Raw genomic sequence first — 21,457 nt, 5'->3', positions numbered from 1 at the left:
TATCACTATGTTTTGTCCTGGCACATAGTCCTTCCTCTTGGTTATATATGATTGATGATAGGTGCCGATTATAGAAGCTCAGGGAATTCCATCACCCGGTTTCTTTCAACCCCAAAGCAGACACTCACAGGAGAGCTTAGATGAGAAGACTGAAAGTAGACTTTCAATAACATATATATACAGTACAGACCAAAAGTTTGGACACACCTTCTCCTCTAAAGATTTTTCTGGATTTTCATAACTATGAAAATTGTACATTCACACTGAAGGCATCAAAACTATGAATTAACACATGTGGAATTATATACTTAACAAAAAAGTGTGAAACAACTGAAAATATGTCTTATATTCTAGGTTCTTCAAAGTAGCCACCTTTTGCTTTGATAACTTCTTTGCACACTCTTGGCATTCTCTTGATGAGCTTCAAGAGGTAGTCAACAGAAATGGTCTTCCAACAATCTTGAAGGAGTTCCCAGAGATGCTTAGCACTTGTTGGCCCTTTTGCCTTCACTCTGCGGTCCAGCTCACCCCAAACCATCTCGATTGGGTTCAGGTCTGGTGACTGTGGAGGCCAGGTCATCTGGCGTAGCACCCCATCACTCTCCTTCTTGGTCAAATAGCCCTTACACAGCCTGGAGGTGTGTTTGGGGTCATTGTCCTGTTGAAAAATAAATGGTGGTCCAACTAAACGCAAACCGGATGGAATAGCATGCCGCTGCAAGATGCTGTGGTAGCCATGCTGGTTCAGTATGCCTTCAATTTTGAATAAATCCCCAACAGTGTCACCAGCAAAGCACCCCCACACCATCACACCTCCTCCTCCATGCTTCACGGTGGGAACCAGGCATGTAGAGTCCATCCGTTTACCTTTTCTGCGTCGCACAAAGACACGGTGGTTGGAACCAAAGATTTTAAATTTGGACTCATCAGACCAAAGCACAGATTTCCACTGGTCTAATGTCCATTCCTTGTGTTCTTTAGCCCAAACAAGTCTCTTCTGCTTGTTGCCTGTCCTTAGCAGTGGTTTCCTAGCAGCTATTTTACCATGAAGGCCTGCTGCATAAAGTCTCCTCTTAACAGTTGTTGTAGAGATGTGTCTGCTGCTAGAACTCTGTGTGCCATTGACCTGGTCTGTAATCTGAGCTGCTGTTAACCTGCGATTTCTGAGGCTGGTGACTCGGATAAACTTATCCTCAGAAGCAGAGGTGACTCTTGGTCTTCCTTTCCCGGGGCGGTCCTCATGTGAGACAGTTTTTTTGTAGCGCTTGATGGTTTTTGCAACTGCACTTGGGGACACTTTCAAAGTTTTCCAAATATTTCGCACTGACTGACCTTCATTTCTTAAAGTAATGATGGCCACTCGTTTTCCTTTACTTAGCTCCTTTTTTCTTGCCATAATACAAATTCTAACAGTCTATTCAGTAGGACTATCAGCTGTGTATCCACCAGACTTCTGCACAACACAACTGATGGTCCCAACCCCATTTATAATGCAAGAAATCCCACTTATTAAACCTGACAGGGCACACCTGTGAAGTGAAAAACCATTTCCGGTCACTACCTCTTGAAGCTCATCAAGAGAATGCCAAGAGTGTGCAAAGCAGTCATCAAAGCAAAAGGTGGCTACTTTGAAGAACCTAGAATATAAGACATATTTTCAGTTGTTTCACACTTTTTTGTTAAGTATATAATTCCACATGTGTTAATTCATAGTTTTGATGCCTTCAGTGTGAATGTACAATTTTCATAGTCATGAAAATACAGAAAAATCGTTAAATGAGAGGGTGTGTCCAAACTTTTGGTCTGTACTGTATATATATATGTATATATATATATATATATATATATATATATATATGATTTAATATATGGCAGAAGATATCTGCCTGGTAACTAGTTGAAATCTGGAGGTCAGCATGCATAGCTATTGCCATAATGGAGCCATAACAGATACTTATGGCTATGCTTATCTCCGGCTCAAACAGGAAATCAGGTATTAAAATCTAAAATGTATATTCCCCATCAGACACTTGGTGACAGCTCTTCAAAAATTATTTTACATCAATGGGTTCTGTAGACAAGCATCTAATGGGTTTAATTGTGCCCAACCATAGAAGATGCGGCTATCCTCGGCGCCCACAAGTGCACACAGACCACAGTTCTGTCCACTTCTTCCGGATGTGACTGTGCCAATCCTTCAGACCATTGTATGCATTTGGCCTATGGTTTAAGAACACCTTCATCCAGGTTTACTGGATGCGGTCAGGGATATACCCTCTGGTTGGGTGGCGTTAATTGGCTACATTTGATTTTAAAAGTCATTTTTGGATTATCTTTTAACTTCAAAAGTAACTACCCCTTTCTGAGCTTCTTGTTTCTCCACCCTTGTACTTGGACATACACAGACTGCTTCAATATAGCAGAGCAGCAGTTGAAAGCATCTTCTAAAGGAGCATGAACTGTCCATGTCCATACGAAGCAAAATAAAGTAATAAAGTATTTTATAAAATATGTGCAATGTCTGGAAGATAACTAAATGAAAATAAAGTTTAGGTAAGATTTTAGAGGTGTCTGGCACCTCCAGGTCCCCCACAGATGTTTGGCCAAGCTGTAATTGTTCAAATTTAGTTTCTGGTGACCAAATTTCCTGAATATTTCAGAAAATCTGAAGTTGCTTTACCAATTTCCTTGAGTTTGCGAAAGTTCTTAAAAACCTGACTTTATCACACACTTATTGCCAACTGCTGAAATCAACACATCAAAGCCAAAGGAGATGATAAGAGCGAGAGCAGTCGTAGAAGAGACAGGCGGGAAGGTGCAGGACATACATAGAGTTTGTTTATTCTCCTAACCAACTTCGTGCTCCCCGGGGTTATCCGACATCTCCATGGCGTACAGCTTGAGCCCCTCGTGGCTGCGGCCGATGTTATACACACGAGTGATGTTGGGACACATCTCATTCACCACTTTCATCAGCTGCAAAAAAGAGAAAAATCAAAAAGCTACCGTGTAATAGAAGTTAGGAGCATAAATATTGGGTTTCCAATTGCATTGACTAAAGTAAGTGATGGTGAACCTCAACATATTGTGGGGGCCTCAAAATAAGTCTTTGATGGCACTAAAGAGATACACACCTTATTCTGCCATGATCATGGAGGTCTATGTACACACGGGCTCATTCACAGAAACACACGACTGTCCTGATGGTCAGTTTCAGAACCTTCCCCTTCCAGCAAAAAAGTCGTATTCATGGTTGGGTGCAAAAGTGGCATAAGCTAGGATCCATGCCAAAAACATACCAGCAACCATGTGTTCTATACCCATAGAGGAAAGTATGAGAAGCCTGAGAAAATCAGTGCAAAACTTAATACAGCAAGTACATGTCCATGTGCTGAAACCACTTCTCTTGAAGCCACGGAGTGTTACCTGGGCAAGAGTTAAACAGGAACTGCATTTTTAAAATTTTTTTTTTAGAATTTTGTCTATTATGGAAAGTTATAAAACTTTGCAAATCACTTTATTAGGGGATTGTCTACACTCCTGCAAAAAAAAATGTATGTAAGTGACTTCAACACCTGCTTTCCCCAGTCTGTTAACCTGCCTTCAACTACATGACATCAGAATGTTCTCATGTGGAGAACAGATGATGGCAGTGATGGGTCAGCTTCTGTCTCCTCCTCTGAGTGTTGTGCCTATCAGAACAATCTCCTGCTGCAGCTTCTCCTCAGCGTTAGTGAGACCCAGGGGCTGAGCTGACCCATCACTGCCATCATCTGTACTCCACATGAGTATGTTGTGATATCAATGCAGCTAAAAGCAGGTAAATAGACTGGGGGAAAGTAGGGGTTAAAGTCCCTTACATGCAATTTTTTCACAGGAATGAAGACAATTTCTTTAATAAAGTGATTTGCAAAGTTTCATAACTTTCCATGTTAGACAAAATTATAAAAAAATATTAAAGTTTTGTTACTCTTTAAAGGAGGGGAATAAACCACACAAAGGAATCAGGGTTTTTGGTTTTTTTTGTAGCCTACCCTGTATAATGCACCAGCAATGTGCATAAAGCACGGCTGAATATACTAGGAATAAGAAATTGACCTATACCTGTCTCATTTCCTTGTAATTGTGATGTCGGAAATCCAGGTTGTCAGATGTTGTCAGCTCGTTCCTTCTGTAATAATAATTATTGGGATCTAGGCATAAAGTAATAGGGATAATATTACTATCTGTGAGACATTGAATTGTTTTAGCTCATAGGTCGGATTTTTAAAAGTTTCATAGAGAAAAAAAATCAGAAATCCCTTAAATTGAAAATAAAATTATTTGCAAATGCCAATAGGATCATTAGACTACAAACATTGGACAATACTGATGATAGCAACTACTGCTGCAAGCTGCTGGGCTGTGCAGCAGGAGTTGCCAATGTAACAGCCCCTTCTCTGACATCACTTCCTGTCCTGCAGTGTCACGGTTGTGTCAGGTGTGACAGACAGTCGTTCTGGATCCAGCTGTAGAAGGTCATTGCGCTTGGCTCTGCAGGCACCTTCTTGATTATTTCATCGCTGTAGTGTAGTGATATCCTTCTCACTCTAGGACCTAGTAGTGACCTCTACCTTCTGCTGCTAATTGACACACCCTTGCTGGATGTTTAAATACCTTCAGTCTCTCCAGAGAGTTGCCGGTGATAGCTCTATTTTCCTCTGTCCTGTCCTGAAGTACTAGTAGTCGGCTAGTGTCTTCTTGGACTTCCCTTGGAGGATAGTTGGCGTGATCTCTCTGGTGTCTTCTCAAGCTAAGTATTTTCCCTTGTCTGTTTACCTGTTTGTCTTTAGTTGCAGTGGGGACTGACTAGTGCTCACCCTATCCCCTCCCTATCTAGGGCCTATCGCTAGGGGCAGTCAGGGATTAGGTTCCTGCTCGGCGATAGGTGCGGAACCTATTTAGGGATGTTAGGGGAGTCAGGGTGACTATCAGATCTGCCTAGGGGTCTCTACTCCCCCTTTCCCTAGTGTTTGGGCTTCCTCCCCCCTTCCTGTCATTGTGCACTTAGTCTTTCCCTCACTTTGCGTGACATGCAGCTATTGGCTGATGTCACCTCACACTGACTTCCTGTCCTGTCCTGCCCTCATCCTCTGTGTTCTGTGCCCTTTGGTAATACTAAACATCTCTCTGCTCCATCTTAGCCCTTTCTGTATTCAGAGCACAAAGCAGAGAGGAGGGAGCTGAAAGGTGAGAACAGGTATCATAATAATCCAAATATCTCGACAGGCAATATTACACATTTCAAATGCAATCATTTAAAATATAATTATTATTACAAAAAAAAAATATTATGTATCTTATATAGATAATGAAGACGGCGACTTGACTATAACTAGCCTGGCAAAGGACATCCCAGTATTTCCATCCTCATGCATATGTTGCCTTCTTCATACCAAGATCGTGGATTGATTCGAATATAGCGGCCGACCAAGGGCTCTAGAAACTCACTCAAGACGGGAATCTCCTTCTCACTATTCCCTGTAAAGATCTGTAAAGACAGAAAATATACAATAAAGAGGCAACATACAAAAGCAGCAAAGACAGATCATTCTGAAATTTGCTCCACATGTATAATCCAGAGCTGATCATCCCACACACCTGATGTCACAAAGCCACCACCGGCAATGTAATGCACATCTGCAGCACGCAGGACAGGTTCAAAGTGTTACATGGCCATGTGCATGTTTGTCTAAGGCCTCATTCACATGTCCTTGTTGCACGTACATGTTGTATCCATTTTTTTCACGGATTGAACACGTACCCATTATAATCTGTGCTGCTGCTGACATGTACGATTTTTCTGGTGTCATGGATGAAAAGGGCCAATATAATCTATGGGTCTGTGAAAACACGTATAGCGCACGGATGGCATCTGTGTACAGTCTGTGTGATGTCTGTATCTAACATTGCAAAGTATAGGAGAAGCCTTGTAATTTATCTATTCATCCGTGAAAAACACTGATGACACACTGACCAAACACTGATGACACGCGGATGCAAAACACTGATGACACACTCACCAAACACTAATGACACACTGACCAAACACTGATGACACAGTGATCCAAAACACTGATGACACACTGACCAAACACTGATGACACGCGGATGCAAAACACTGATGACACACTCACCAAACACTAATGACACACTGACCAAACACTGATGACACACTGACCAAACACTGATGACACGCTGATCCAAAGCACTGATGACACACTGATCCAAAGCACTGATGACACACTGACCAAACACTGATGACACACTGATCCAAAACACTTATGACACACTGACCAAACACTGATGACACAGTGATCCAAAACACTGATGACACACTCACCAAACACTGATGACACACTCACCAAACAATAATGACACACTCACCAAACACTGATGACACACTGACCAAACACTGATGACACACTGATCCAAAGCACTGATGACACACTGAGCAAACACTGATGACACACTGATCCAAAACACTGATGACACACTGACCAAACACTATTGACACACTGACCAAAAAGTTTGATGACACACTAACCAAACACTGATGACACACGGATCCAAAGCACTGGTGACACGCTGACCAAACACTGATGACACATTGACCAATCACTGATAACACACTGACACTGTGTCATAAGTGTCTGGTCAGTATGTCATCAGTGTTTGGTCAGTGTGTCATCAGTGTTTGGTCAGTGTGTCATCCGTGTGTCTGTTTTTACCATCAGTGTATCATAAGTGTTTGTCACTGATGGATAAAGAAATAAATAAATGACAAAACTTCTCCTATACTTTGCAATGTTAAACACAGACAGCAGATGGATGGCACACTGACTGTACACTGACGCCCTCCGTGTGCTGTACGTGTTTTTCACGGCCTCATAGACTTGTATTGGACCTTTTCATCCATGATACCTGAAAAAAACACGGACATGTGAACAGCCCCATAGATTATAGATTATAATGGGTACATGTTGTATCTGTGAAAAACGCGGGGAGAACATGTATGAGGCCTGACTCAATGGAAAATAGTCATTAATACATGAATCATTAATACAATTAAACTGTATCATTTAATTTTATGGCCCCACTGGGGGGGTTGTCTGAATCCCATTTTTAGGGGAATTTAGGCAGAAATGCTGAAGGCAGAAATGTAGTGTGAACAGGACCTAAAACTGTTAGGAGGAGTCCTCAGCCACGTTCACCTGCAGCGGTCATGCTGTTTCTTTTAGGCCACGTTTAGTATTGAGTCAGTATTTTACATCAGTATTTGTAAGCCAAAACCAGGAGTGGGTGATAAATGCAGAAGTGGTGACGTGTTTCTATTATACTTTTCCTGATTGTTCCACTCCTGGTTTTGGCTTACAAATACTGATGTAAAATACTGACCAAATACTGAATGTGTGAAAGTGACCCTAATAACAGCAGCACTGTGTGGCTACGGTCTTTGCACTGTTTCCCTGTACAATCATTTTGTGCAGATAAATGGCTGTTTCACCGGCCGATCATAATTTTGCGTATATTGCAGAAAAGGTAGAATCTGCATCTTTATTACCAGGCGGCATGAGTTTAGAACGGAGAAGGAACAGAAGAACAAGGAAAACGGATCTAGAATCAGCGGAGCTATGTTAATTACTTTGTTTAAATTAAAAAAAAATCCAGTGAAAGTTTTCTTCACCAGATATTTCATGTCATTCACTGCGTTTATGGAAATAAATAAATAAATCCGGGACCTACCCGTCATTTCCGTACCAGCCCGTTAGCAATCTGTTGGAATGTAGACAAAGTCTCGGTGTATTATAAAAACATTGTCCCTTCCCTGCTGAAGTATTAAACCTGATCGCGGCTGAAACATAAGCAATTATGACTTTTCGGTGTTGCACTTCACAAGTTTCCTAATTGGCTGCTGGAGGTAAGTGAAGCATGGATCATACATCTCAGCTAATTGCTGCCCATTATATGTATTTCATATGTTTTGGGGTTTTTAATGGCTGACCTGGCAACCCTGTTTACCCATCTGTAAATCTTTCAGGATATAAGTTTTCTGCCCTGAACCATTTCTAGTAAAACCACAGTAATGAAAGTTTATGGAAATAGTCTTGCATCCAGATGAAACTTGGCAGGATTGTGGATCTTTTTCAAAATTCCATTTAGCATTTTTATGTAATAACATTAACCACTTCTGTATATGAGAGAAAAAACATCATAGATAAGTATAGTGTAAAGCAATGAGAGGTGTTATACTGTAGGTAACTGGGCGGAAAATATCACTATTATATACAAAGTACTGTAAGAATATGTGTAAGGAGAGATAGATAGATTAGATAGACAGACAGAGAGATAGATAGATAGATAGATAGATAGATAGATAGATAGATAGATAGATAGATAGATAGATAGATAGATAGATAGATAGATAGATAGATAGATAGATAGATAGATAGATAGATAGATAGATAGATAGACTCTATTTTACCAAGAAGAATCATTTCAGAACTTTATCCACCTTTAATGTCGCCCACAATCTGTACAAATCCATTGGAAAAAAACTGAAATATTTTTGGGTGCAAAAAGAAAAATAAAAAAACTAAAATGATGTTGCATAAATATGCACACCCTTACTCTAATACTTTGTTGTAGCCCCATTTGAATTTATGACAGCGTTCAGTTTTTTGAGGGTAGGAGTCAGCATGGTATATCTAGAATTGGCAATCTTTGTTCACTCTTCATTGCAGTAGTTCCATTTTTTTTTATTTGGGGGTCCCTCCTGTGTACAGCGCCCTCTTTAGATCAACAACATTGATTTTGAACTGGATTCAGGTGTGGGCTCTGGCCCAAACCATTTGGAAACTTTGTTGTTCCTCTGGCAATCCATTCTTTTTCTGATTTGGAGATATGACGTGCCCCCTGGGCCGTAGGGTACCCGGAGCCGGGCCGGTAGATGCTGGGGGTTGTAGTCACTGTGGCGGTGACCCGGTCCGTGACCCAGGGCGGTCAATCCAAGGGGAATTGTATATGTGTTTTTATCATATCCGACTACGCCACCTGTGGAATGCGGCTAATGAGGCCGCCGCTGCGGAACAGTCCTCTGAAGCTGATGGTTTGGCAGCAAGGGTGGTATAACTCCCCACAGGAAGAGTGTAGCTTCAGGGCAGTGCTTGTGGATGATGGTGGTTGTAGTGCAGGGAGTCAGTAAAGAACACAGAGTCCATGTGTTGCAGTCTCAAGATCTTTACTCACAGTTGTTGCAGTCCAGATTACAGGTACCAGAGCAATCTCCCCCGTCGTGCTGTGCGTACTCAGTGAGGGGCTCAGTCCACCCCCAGATAGCTCTGGAGTACTTAGCAGGACCCCCTTCTGCGTGTCCTTTCTCTGGCCTTCTCCCTGCACCTCACACCCAGTGACACTTCTATCCGGTACCCTCGGGCCTTGGCGGGCGACGTGTGTTCTGTCCCCTGGGTCCTATGTGGCTACCTTCTTAGTGAAACTGGTGTGGACTTTGGCCTGCAGTACATGAAATGCTGCAGCCTCCGGTTTCCAGTTGAGCCTTGCTGTTTCTCTGCTAGTTGAGGGACCGGTTCCCCTTATCTGGCCTGACCCCTCTACCTCCTGGTAGCAGCGGGCGTACGGGTGGCCTTCTGCACGGCCCGTACCCCTAGGGTCCCTTCTGTTCCTGGAGCCTTCCTGCTCCATCTCCTCTCTTCTCTCTTTCAGTCCTGGGCCTCAAAGGCTAGGCCCGCCTCTGGAGCAGAGCTCATACAGAGCCTCTGCTCCTTTCACTGAACTGACTGAACACTGGCTTGTCTTTCTAAGATGGTGTCTCTATTTTATACTCTCTCTGTCATGTGCTCCCAGGATCTACTTCCTCCACCCCATCCACTACATGGTTCCCCCACTCTAGGTGGTTCCCCCCACTCCAGCCAGGGATCAGGGACTGTGCTCTCCCGTAGGAGCAATCTCGCCCTGTCCCCCGGAAATGTGGTATAGTGAATGCAGGTGTTAGGGTCCTGAGCTGTACTCCTTCCTTACCTGAGGGTGAGATACCACACCTCTGGGTGAGATGCAATACCTCTGTGGCGACTGAACCCTCAGGGGCGCCACAGATATGTGTTGGGTTGTTTTCGTGCTGAAAGGTGAATTTCTTCTTCAGCTTCTTAGCATAGGCCTGAAAGTTTTGATTCAAAATTGACTTCCGGTATATTTGGAAATGTTCATAGTTCCCTCCACCTTTACTAAAGCTCCAGTTTCAGCTACTGAAAAACACTCCCAAAGCATAATGCTGCCTCCACCATGCTTCACTGTGGGTATGGTGTTCTCTTGGTGATGCACAGTGTTGGCTTTGCGTAAAATACACCTTTTGGAAAAATGGTCAAAAAGTTCAACATTGGTCTCATTAGACATAAAGCATTTTCCCACATGTTTTTGGCAGACTTAATGAAGACAAAACATAGGGGGGGCTTAGATGTTTCTCTTTGTAAAAAAAGGTTTCCGTATTGCCACCTTACCACCAAAGATCGACATACGAAGAATACCGGAGATTGTTGTCACATTCAGTACACAACCAATACTTGCCAGAAATTCCCACAGCTCCTTTAATGTTGCTGTAGGCATCTTGGCAGCGTCCTGGACCAATTTTCTTCTTGTTTTTCATCAATTTTTGAGGCACGGCCACTTCTAGGTAATGTCACTGTTGTGCCAAATTTAATCCACTTCTTGATAACTGTCTTCGTGGTGTTCCATTAATTATCTAATGCCTTGGAAATATTTTGTACCTTTCTCCTGGTTGATAACATTCAACAATGAGATCCTTTTGCTGTGTTGCAAGCTGTTTACAGATTTATAGACCATAGCTTTTGTTATAAAATGCAAGTTAGAAAATGTCAGGAAAATCCTACTAGAACAGCGAAACTTTATCTGGGGTTAATCAGAATCACTGTAAATGATGGCAGTCATGTACTGACTACTATTTATCATGAGTTAAAGGAAAATGCAGTACAATCTTCAAGTATCATGTTATAGAGAAGGAGAAGTCGAGAGGAATAATATATAGTTTTGTGAGTAAAGATTCAGTATAATCAGTTTTAATTATTTAAACCTTTGCTCTTTCTGGGATTTTTGGACAAGTGGGCGGTTCTATCATTGACTGACAGCTTTCCTTGTATAAGTGTGTATGAGAAAGCTCCAGGACACCCGCGCAGGTGTCTGAACAAGGTATCTATTATCCCAGTACTGATTTTGTTTGTAATGATTATGGTAATAACAATTAATGACAATTAATTATAAAGGATATGAACCTTTCTTGACACCTTCCCTTCACTTGGACAAGTGTGGTGTAATCATGTCATGTATCACATTGACGATATACATTTGATGTATCTATTATACATGTTACTGCTCCTTCCCTGTCTCCTTCCCCCTGTACTGAATATATATGTGTTCAATAAATTTTGATACTTTTTGATTACTTTGGACTATTTTGATCGTCGTATTTTCTGCCTTTCCATTATAACAGCGATGTGTAGACTTTTTATATCCACTGTAGATTGATAGATGGATAGATACCATAGTTGTAACTATAACAACTAGACCCACAAATTTGGAAAAGTCTTCAGAAAATTAAAGGGGTTGTCCATTACTTAGACAACTCCTTCTCAATCCGTATGTTTCCCCTTATAAAATAATAACATACATGTGTATACTCACCGCCGGCTCCATTCCAGTGGTTTTGGCATTGACTCTCGCGGGGCTCACATAACATTGTTGCGTCCCGCGATCCCTGAGGTCAATCAGCATCGGCTTCACTTTCCCCACCTTTGGACAAATAACATACAGCTGGAGGAAATGAGAGCTGCTGGCTCTCTCACTTCCTCCAGATGTATGTGATACGTGCAAAGGCGGGGAGAGTGAAGAGTCTGCTGATTGGCCACAGGGATCACGTGACGCATCAATGTCATGTAAGTCCCAGGAGAGCCGGTGCCAACACCACTGGAACAGTGCCAGCACCGGAGATGAGTATACATGTTATTATTTTACTGGGGCAAACATTGTCAGACTAGTGGACAACCCCTTTAAGAAATCTTAATGAATACAGAGAATTATAATGTTCCTATAAATAAAAATTAGAGCTATGTGAATTGATTTGAGGCAAATCAAATTTGCTTAGCATTTCACCAAAAAATTGGATTTGCTGGGACCCTAAGTTTTTGCATTTCAATTTTGTTCGAATGATTCGCTTGATTTTTCTAAGGGCTGAGAAGGGGTAATAAAATAAATTTTTAAAAAACCATTGTACTCACTTAGTCCCTCACATGTCCTGGTGCCACAACTTCCCGTCTGGTCCTTTCCCATCTTGCTTCCTCCCTCCGGCATCGGTCTTTTCTTCCATCTTCACTCTTCGGCGACGCCAGAACTGACTAGGTCCCAAGTGACGTCATGATATTGTGCGGTGACGCACATCATTGTGTGCATTGGAGGAGTGGAGAATGTGACTGAAGATGGAAGAGAAGACCGAAGCTGAAGGAACGAAGCGAGCCAGCGAAGGTCTTGGAGGTGACAACAACTGGACAGATGAGAGGCGAAAAGAGTATAATGTTTTTTTATTTTTTTAACTCGGTTTATTATATTCTGGGTTATGGAGAGACCTCAGAACATAATAAATAACTTTTACCAGCAATTTAATTTGCTTTAAAAAAATTCAACATGAATAAAATTTCCATTTGAGCGAATTTGGCAAATCAAATGTTGATAGATTCATTCATCTCTATTTAAAACATTAAAAAAGCTTCTCTTACCAGATCTCCAGTTTCATTTTTTGCAAAGACCCAGCTGTGACTGTCATTGCTGACCATGACTCGATAAGAGGTGACCCAGTCACTCCTAGGGTGAGAAAAATCATCAGGAGAAGACATGGATAAAAACCAATAGATACAAGATGGGTTAGAAAGCTTTTATGAAGAGTTAAGATTAGTGATGAGCGAGCACTAAAATGCTCGGGTGCTCGAAGCTCGGGTCGAGCACATTGCAATACTCGGGTGCTCGACCTGAGCAACGAGCCCAATGTAAGTCTATGGGAAACTCGAGCATTTTTCTGGCGGTCCCCCCCCCGGCGGTCTGCAAAAGGTCAAAAATTGCCCAAATCGATGGGAACAGTGATCAATTAAATGTCAGGCAGGCAGAATATATAGGCAGACAGGCAGGCAGGGTATATAGGAGGGTGCATGAAAAACATAGCAGGGCACTTGGAACACAATAGTGCCCTCCGATTTTCATGCACCCATCTCTATAAAAAAGCCGGCCAGCAATTCATCAGCGGCATACACCGGTACCCGACAATTTAGAACAGAAAGAATAGAGCATCACACATAGAATAGATAGATAGAAACATGTCAGTCACATATATAATAAGTACAGTGATAGTGTTGGTTACTGTACTTGTCATGTAGTGTTAAAATAAAGGATTTATTAAAAAAAAAATTGGCGTGGGGTTCCCCGTAATTATAGTCTCTAGCGGAGGTTAAGCAGACAGCTTGGGCAGATGTTTGAAGCCTGGGAAGGGGGTAATACCCACGGAGCTTCCCAGGCTACTAATATCAGCCCCCAGCTGAATACATAGCCTTTACTAGCTATTAAAATGGGGGACCCCCCCAAAAAAATGACGTGGGGTCCCCCCTAATTTAATAGCTAGCAAAGGCTAGGCAGACAGCTGGGGGCTGATATTAATAGCCCAGGAAGGGAGCCATGAATATTGGCCCCCTCCCAGGCTAGAAACACCAGCCGTCAGCCGCCCCAGAAATGGCGCATTCATAGGATGCGCCAATTCTGGCACTTAGCCTCGCTCTTCCACGCTGCCCTGGTGCGGTGGCAGGGGGTAATAGGGTTGGGGTTGATGTCAGCTTATAATGCCAGCTGACATCAAGCCCAGGTTAGTAATGGAGAGGCGTCTATAAGACACCCCCATTACTAACCCCATAGTCAAAGTTAAAAAAAACACAAACACCCAGAATAAAGTCCTTTAACTGAAATAAAGACACAATTCTTTATTGTTCTAAATTAAACCATACTTACCATCACGCCCATTCCAGCTGAAGCCAACGATCTCCTGCAATAAAAGTAAAATAATAAACTAACATCATCCTTACCTTTCCATGGTTCCCAGTACAGCTTCAGCTCTGCTACATTGACATGACAGGCTGGATCGTAGCAGAACGCTGCCATCCAGCTTGCCATGCCGCAGAGACTGAGAAGCTCCTCAGTGAAGCTCAGTGTCCCGCTGTGACGGCATCCAGATGAGCCGAGTTCATATCCAATGAAGCATCTCGAAAGTACTCGGCGAGCTCCGAGCATCTCAAGTACTGAGATGCTCAGGGGAGTCCCGAGCAGTGGCGAGCATGCTCGCTCATCACTAGTTAAGATACAAGAAATCACACAGGAAGCATTGCTAGAAATGCAGCAAGATCCTTCATTGTCTTTGGTAGAGGACAACTACTACAATCATAGAAAGGTCACAAAGTTCTTCCTAAAGGAGTTTGATGAGGCTGGGGTGGCCATGGACAGAAGAGGTCCCCTGTGCAAGAACAGAACATGGATCTTTTGCTCTCCAATATCTGATCATCTTTCTTCTATGTTTCTAATAATTTCTTAGTCATTGTAAGCAATGAAATTCATTAGATCAGTCCCTTACATGCAATCCAATAAACTGTAGGAAGCTATTTTGATGGTGGCAGTGGGCACGTAGGCTTTCTGAGCCCTTGTGCATCAGCACAGGTCCCATATATGGTGTGTCATCCCCTGCAATGCAATTCGATTAAGGTCTGGGCTCTATGTGGCCATTAAGTTCTTCCACACCAAACTCCTCCACCCATGTCTTTATGAACATTTCCACAAAGTTGGAAGCTACAACTGTCCATGATGTCTTGGTATGTTGAAACATTATGATTTTCCTTCACAGGAACTAAGGAGCCAAGGCTGAGCCTGAAAAACAGCCGCATAGTATTATCACTCCTCTCCCAAACTTTACAGCTGGCACAATGCAGTCAGCTGGGTAACGTTCACCTGGCATTCGCCAAAGCCAGAACTGTCCATCAGATGCCAGATAGTGAAGTGCGATCGGTCACTGCACACAACATGTTTCCTCTAGAATCCAGTGGTGGCGGCTTTACACCTCTTCATCCGACAATCAGCATTGTGCTTGGTGATGTATGGCTGCATGCAGCTGCTCGGCCATGAAGCTTCCGGCGGGGCGCAGTGTTTGTGCTGATGTTAATACCAGAGGAGGTCTCGACTCTGCAGTTATGGAGTCAGTAGAGCGTTGGTGACTTTTCTCCCTCAGCTCCTCAGCACTCGGACCCCTGCTCTGAAACGTTACGGGGTCTCCACTTTTTTGCTGCGGTTCCTTCCACTTCTCAATAATATTACTCACAGGTGATGGGGGAAGATTCAGGAGGAAGAAATGTAATGAACGGACTTGTTACCCTGGTGGCTCCTATTACAGGACCGCGCTGGTATCAGTGAGCCCAGCACCACAGTCGTTCTGTCACATTAGTAAAGACAGGCGGCAAGAGAGGGGCCGGAGGTTATACACCAGGGGGGTGAGGGTCCAGATGTTATACACCTGGGGTGAGGGGCTGGATGTTATACACCGGGGGGGGGGTCCGGATGTTATACAGCGGGGGGGGGTGAGGGATCTGATGTTATACACCAGGGGCGAGGGTCCAGATGTTATACAACGGGGTGAGGGTCTGGATGTTATACACCAGAGACGAGGGTCTGGAAGTTATACACTGAGGACGAGGGGCTGGATGTTATACACCAGGGGCAAGGGTCCAGATGTTATACAACGGGGTGAGGGTCTGGATGTTATACACCAGAGACGAGGGGCTGGATGTTATACACTGGGGGTGAGGGGCTGGATGTTATACACCAGGGGCGAGGGGCTGGATGTTATACACCAGGGGTGAGGGTCTGGATGTTATACACCAGGGGCGAGGTGCTGGATGTTATACACCAGGGGTGAGGGTCTGGATGTTATATAGCAGGGGCGAGGGGCAGAATGTTATACACCAGGGGTGAGGGTCTGGATGTTATATACCAGGAGCGAGGGGCTGGATGTTATACACCAGGGGCAAGGGGCTGGATGTTATATACCAGAGGCGAGGGTCTGGATGTTATACACCGGGGTGCGAGGGGTGGGATGTTATATACCAGGGGTGAGGTGCTGGATGTTATACACCGGGGGGCGGGATGTTATACACCTAGGGGTCGAGGGGCCGGATGTTATATACCAGGGGCCGGATGTTATACACCAGGGGCGAGGGACTGGATGTTATACACCAGAGTTGCGGGGCTGGATGTTATACACCGGGGGCGAGGGGCCGGATGTCATATACCGGGGGCGAGGGGCCGGATGTTATATACCAGGGGTGAGGTGCTGGATGTTATACACCGGGGGGCGGGATGTTATACACCTAGGGGTCGAGGGGCCGGATGTTATATACCAGGGGCCGGATGTTATACACCAGGGGTGAGGGTCCGGATGTTATACACCAGAGTTGCGGGGCTGGATGTTATACACCGGGGGCGAGGGGCCGGATGTCATATACCGGGGGCGAGGGGCCGGATGTTATACACCGGGGGCGAGGGGCCGGATGTTATACACTGGGAGCTATGGGACTGAAGGAAAAACCTGAATCCAGTGATTAAGCCGTGTGTGCCAATACTTTTATCTACAGTATATTGAAATTACTCCAATAAAAGCTTCTAAAATATTCTAAAAGTAGAGTGATTCCCATTATAAAAAGTGATCCCCCTTGGTACACATTACCGGACGCCTCTGTATTGCATAATGTCTAGAACATTGTGGTGTATAGTGAGACAGATTAGGCCGACGGGTCCTGCCGCTTTGCAGACCCTCATTTGTCGTACGTCAGGTCTGTGGATACATTCACCATATCAGAAATCCTGGTGCAAACATAGAACTTATACTGAATACAGTATAGAAAAGTAAGGAAATTACAGCTGGAATTACAGCAAGATTTTTCTTCTTTCTTCTTCCATCAGAACTTCCTGTGTCATGGCAGATCAGGGCGCAGGACCAGTGTTGGGCATATGTGTGTGTGTTTTCTCATTTGTGTGTCACATCTCCAGTCTGTTGTACAGAAACAGCCGGTGCCTTGTAAATAGAAAATGTGAGAGAGACAGATACCTCCCCCGCGACACCTGCTCTCCCCCTCACTGTCCCCGTGCAGAACACTGCAGAGCCATTCAAAAGAAAGCATCATTAAATAATGAGCCGCTCGCGGCAGGCGAAGGGTTAAGACAAAGCAGGAATATTTCACTGGACGATTAGATACATTTTGTTGCACATCATAAGAATAATAAAGATGATTTATCATGCCATTGTATCAGATTTTTGCAAAGACTGGTATTTAGAAGTTACCTCCACTTTTGTAATCTGTGAGACCCAGTGATCCCTAATCCATACTGAATTATAATTTGCATTTTTACATTCCGTTTGTCTGTTCCGTTTTTTGCAACAAATGGCTTTAAGTGAAAATGGCATCCATTGCATAACTGGTGAAAACGGAAGTAATGGGAGCCAAATGATTATTATGGGGATCCATTGTGTGCTATGATGCGCTTTTTCTTCCGTTCTAAAAACGGAGACATAACTGAGCCATGTAATGGATGTGTAAACGCCTGATATGTCAATAAGGTCCATGTGACCAGAGATTAATCATCTTTCTAACCTTTAATTAGTCACATGGGGTCCATTGGACTTCAAGCAAATTTTATTTTTGTAATATTTCCGCAAGTATGGAAGTTAGGTAACCCTCCGTTTTGGTAGCTTCCTCCCTCTTTAGTGCATCGCAAGACACGGAGTCAACTACACGTGTGTCACACTGTCACAGAATACTGGAGGTAGGGGGCCTAAGCTGACCCTAAGCTGGGGCCCTGACTAATCCCTCATCCTGGAGGTACTGTTAAAGGTACAGAGGTCCAGGCCGCCAGCGTAACCCCTACCTCCTGAGGATCCCTGCACCACAGTAATCTAGTCCTGAGAAGGACCCCGATCACAACAATTGGGAACCAGCGATAATATGCCCACACACAGTATTTAGACGAACGAGACAGTACAAGGGAAAAACCAAAACCACCTTGCATACAACTTCAACAAAACTACAACAGAGGGAACACCAACGGGAAAGGAGATAAAAGATAAAGCGAGGAAAGGGAAATAACACTTTCAAATACACTTATCTCAGCAACTCCAAACACCACGATCCGCTCTGTAAGTCTGAATGAAAAGCTTTCACCGACACCTCACAAACAGACCTGCAGGAATATAAAGGAGTCTCACTAACGAAGCATTGATTGCAGCTGGGCGAGGCTGGACCTCAGCTAGCCCAGAGAGAGAGAGAATTAACTCCTTCACTGCCGAGAAAACACAAAGCACCAACAAGTCAGCTGCGAGAAGTCAGGCTGTGTACTCGTGACGATCTTCGTGGCAACACACCCGTGACAGTACCCCCCCTTCTACGAGGGGCCTCCGGACCCTCAGGGCCAGGTTTATCCGGGTGAGTCGTGTGGAAGGCCCGAACTAATCGGTCTGCGTTAATATCCGACGCAGGAACCCACATCCTCTCCTCAGGACCATACCCCTTCCAATGAACCAAGTACTGAAGGGACCGGCGATTAAAGCGTGAATCAATGACCCTCGATACCTGGAACTCCAAGTTACCATTGACAACCACAGGAGGGGGAGGTAAAGGTGACGGTACCACCGGCGCCACATACCTCTTAAGCAATGATCTGTGAAACACGTTGTGAATTTTAAACGTAGGGGGGAGGTCAAGACGGAATGCCACCGGATTAATAACAGAACTGATTCTGTACGGCCCGATGAACCTGGGACCCAGTTTCCAGGAGGGAACCTTAAGTTTAATATTCCTGGTAGACAACCATACCTGATCGTTCACACTTAGGTCCGGACCAGACACTCTCCTCCTATCAGCCATACGTTTGTATCGGTTCCCCATAGTATTCAGATTCTTCAGCACCCCTCTCCATACTGAAGCGAGAGATGAGGAAAATCGTTCCTCCTCCGGAACCCCCGAAGAGCCCCCCCTACTGAAAGTACAAAACTGGGGGTGAAAACCATATGCCCCAAAAAACGGGGACTTACCAGTGGACTCGCTTCGCCTATTATTGAGAGCAAACTCTGCCAGAGGTAGGAAAGAAGCCCAGTCCTCCTGGTTCTCTGACACAAAACACCGAAGATATGTCTCCAAGCTCTGGTTCATACGTTCCGTCTGACCATTGGTCTGAGGATGAAAAGCCGACGAGAATGACAAATGCATCCCCCGCCGTGCACAAAACGCCTTCCAGAACTTGGACACAAACTGAGACCCCCGATCAGACACCACCTCGGAGGGTACCCCGTGAAGCCTCACAATCTCCCCAATGAACACCTGCGCAAGAGTTTTAGCATTAGGGAGAGCCGGAAGAGCGATAAAATGTGCCATCTTGCTGAACCTGTCCACTACAACGAGTATGACCGTTTTACCCGAAGACGGAGGGAGGTCCGTAATAAAGTCCATAGACAGATGAGTCCAAGGACGCTCCGGGATCTTCAAAGGTAAGAGGGCCCCAGACGGACGGGTATGTGAGGTCTTAGAGCGCGCACAAACCCCACAGGACGCGACAAAAGTTACCACCTCTTTATGTAAGTTAGGCCACCAAAACCGACGCGAGAGGAGATCCACAGTTGCTTTACTCCCCGGGTGTCCTGCAAAAACTGAGTTATGGTGTGCCTCGATCACCTTTTGTCGCAACTGATCTGGAACGAACAGTCTCCCCGGAGGTCCAACAGGGGCGTCCCCCTGAGCCTCCAATATCTCCTCCTCCAGCTCAGAGCATACTGCCGAAACCACCACCCCCTCCTGAAGAACAGGAATCGGGTCGTCCGTATTCCCGGCCCCAGGGAAACTACGAGATAAGGCATCCGCCTTTACATTTTTAGACCCAGGACGATATGTAACGACGAAATTAAACCTGGTAAAAAACAATGACCACCTAGCTTGTCTGGGATTCAGACGTTTAGCGGACTCCAGATATAGCAGGTTCTTGTGATCGGTGATGACGGTGACCGGATGAACTGCCCCCTCCAAAAAATGGCGCCACTCCTCAAAAGCTAACTTAATGGCCAGGAGTTCCCTATTGCCGACATCGTAATTCCTCTCAGCGGACGACAATTTTTTAGAGAAAAAGGCGCACGGATGCCACTTACCAGGGGACGAACCCTGTGACAATACTGCTCCCACCCCTACCTCGGAAGCGTCTACCTCTACAAAGAATGGCTGAGACGCATCAGGTTGAATGAGTATGGGTGCCGAGGCAAAACATTTTTTCAAGGAGGAGAATGCTTGACAAGCCTTGTCAGACCACCTAGAAAAATCCGTCCCCTTTTTAGTCATGTCTGTGAGAGGCTTAACCACGGACGAGAAATTACGAATGAACTTCCGGTAATAGTTAGCAAACCCCAGGAAACGTTGTAGTGCCTTAAGATTCTCCGGCCGATCCCACTCAAGAACTGCCCGCACTTTCCCAGGGTCCATACGAAAACCGGACGCAGAAACCAGGAAGCCTAAAAACTGGAGTTCCTGTACGGCGAACACACACTTTTCCCACTTGGCATACAGTTTATTATCCCGCAAGATCTGTAACACCTGTCTAACATGCTCCTGATGAGACACCAGATCCGGCGAGTAAATTAAGATATCATCCAGATATATGACAACAAACTGTCCCACCAGGTGGCGAAAAATATCATTAACAAAGTGTTGAAACACCGCCGGGGCATTAGTCAGACCGAATGGCATGACAAGGTTCTCATAATGCCCCTCCGGAGTGTTAAAAGCCGTCTTCCACTCATCCCCCTCCTTCATCCTAATCAAATTGTACGCCCCCCTGAGATCCAACTTAGAGAACCATTTGGCGCCCACGATCTGATTAAAGAGATCGGGAATAAGTGGGAGCGGATACGGATCTCGGACCGTAATCCGATTAAGTTCACGGAAATCCAGGCAAGGGCGTAGGCCTCCATCTTTCTTCTTAACAAAGAAGAACCCCGCGGCCACCGGTGAAGATGAAGGTCTAATATGCCCCTTAGCCAGACTTTCAGAAATATAATCCTTCATGGCCTGCCTCTCAGGACCAGAAAGGTTATACAACCTAGCTTTAGGTAACTTGGCCTCAGGGAGCAGTTTTACAGAACAGTCATACTCGCGATGAGGAGGTAGTTCCTGACACCCATTCTCCGAGAATACATCCTCAAAGTCTGCCAGAAATGGAGGTAAGACCCAAGGAGTAACCGCACCGATGACCGTGTTCATGCAGTTTTTATTACAGAATT

The 21,457-nt window shown here is 44.6% G+C and overlaps 1 protein-coding gene across 1 annotated transcript in view; it reads right to left on the bottom strand.

Annotated features, from left to right (window-relative positions):
• The window catches only part of CPXM2 (carboxypeptidase X, M14 family member 2), a 103,442-nt gene that overhangs the window by 22,260 nt on the left and 59,725 nt on the right, over positions 1–21,457 (bottom strand). Inside the window, exons 6-9 of the mRNA XM_073685142.1 lie at positions 12,840–12,924; positions 5,380–5,530; positions 4,105–4,193; positions 2,853–2,976 (exon numbers count right to left, since the gene is read on the bottom strand). Coding sequence (XP_073541243.1) covers positions 2,853–2,976; positions 4,105–4,193; positions 5,380–5,530; positions 12,840–12,924 — 449 coding nt within the window. The remainder of the gene's footprint in view (positions 1–2,852; positions 2,977–4,104; positions 4,194–5,379; positions 5,531–12,839; positions 12,925–21,457) is intronic.

Source organism: Phyllobates terribilis, unplaced genomic scaffold (assembly GCF_046119375.1).
Source record: "Phyllobates terribilis strain yellow unplaced genomic scaffold, ASM4611937v1 Scaffold_5__5_contigs__length_657084704, whole genome shotgun sequence".
NCBI lineage: Eukaryota > Metazoa > Chordata > Amphibia > Anura > Dendrobatidae > Phyllobates > Phyllobates terribilis.
Note: the sequence above shows the minus strand (reverse complement) of the source record. Positions and strands in the feature narration are given on the sequence as shown.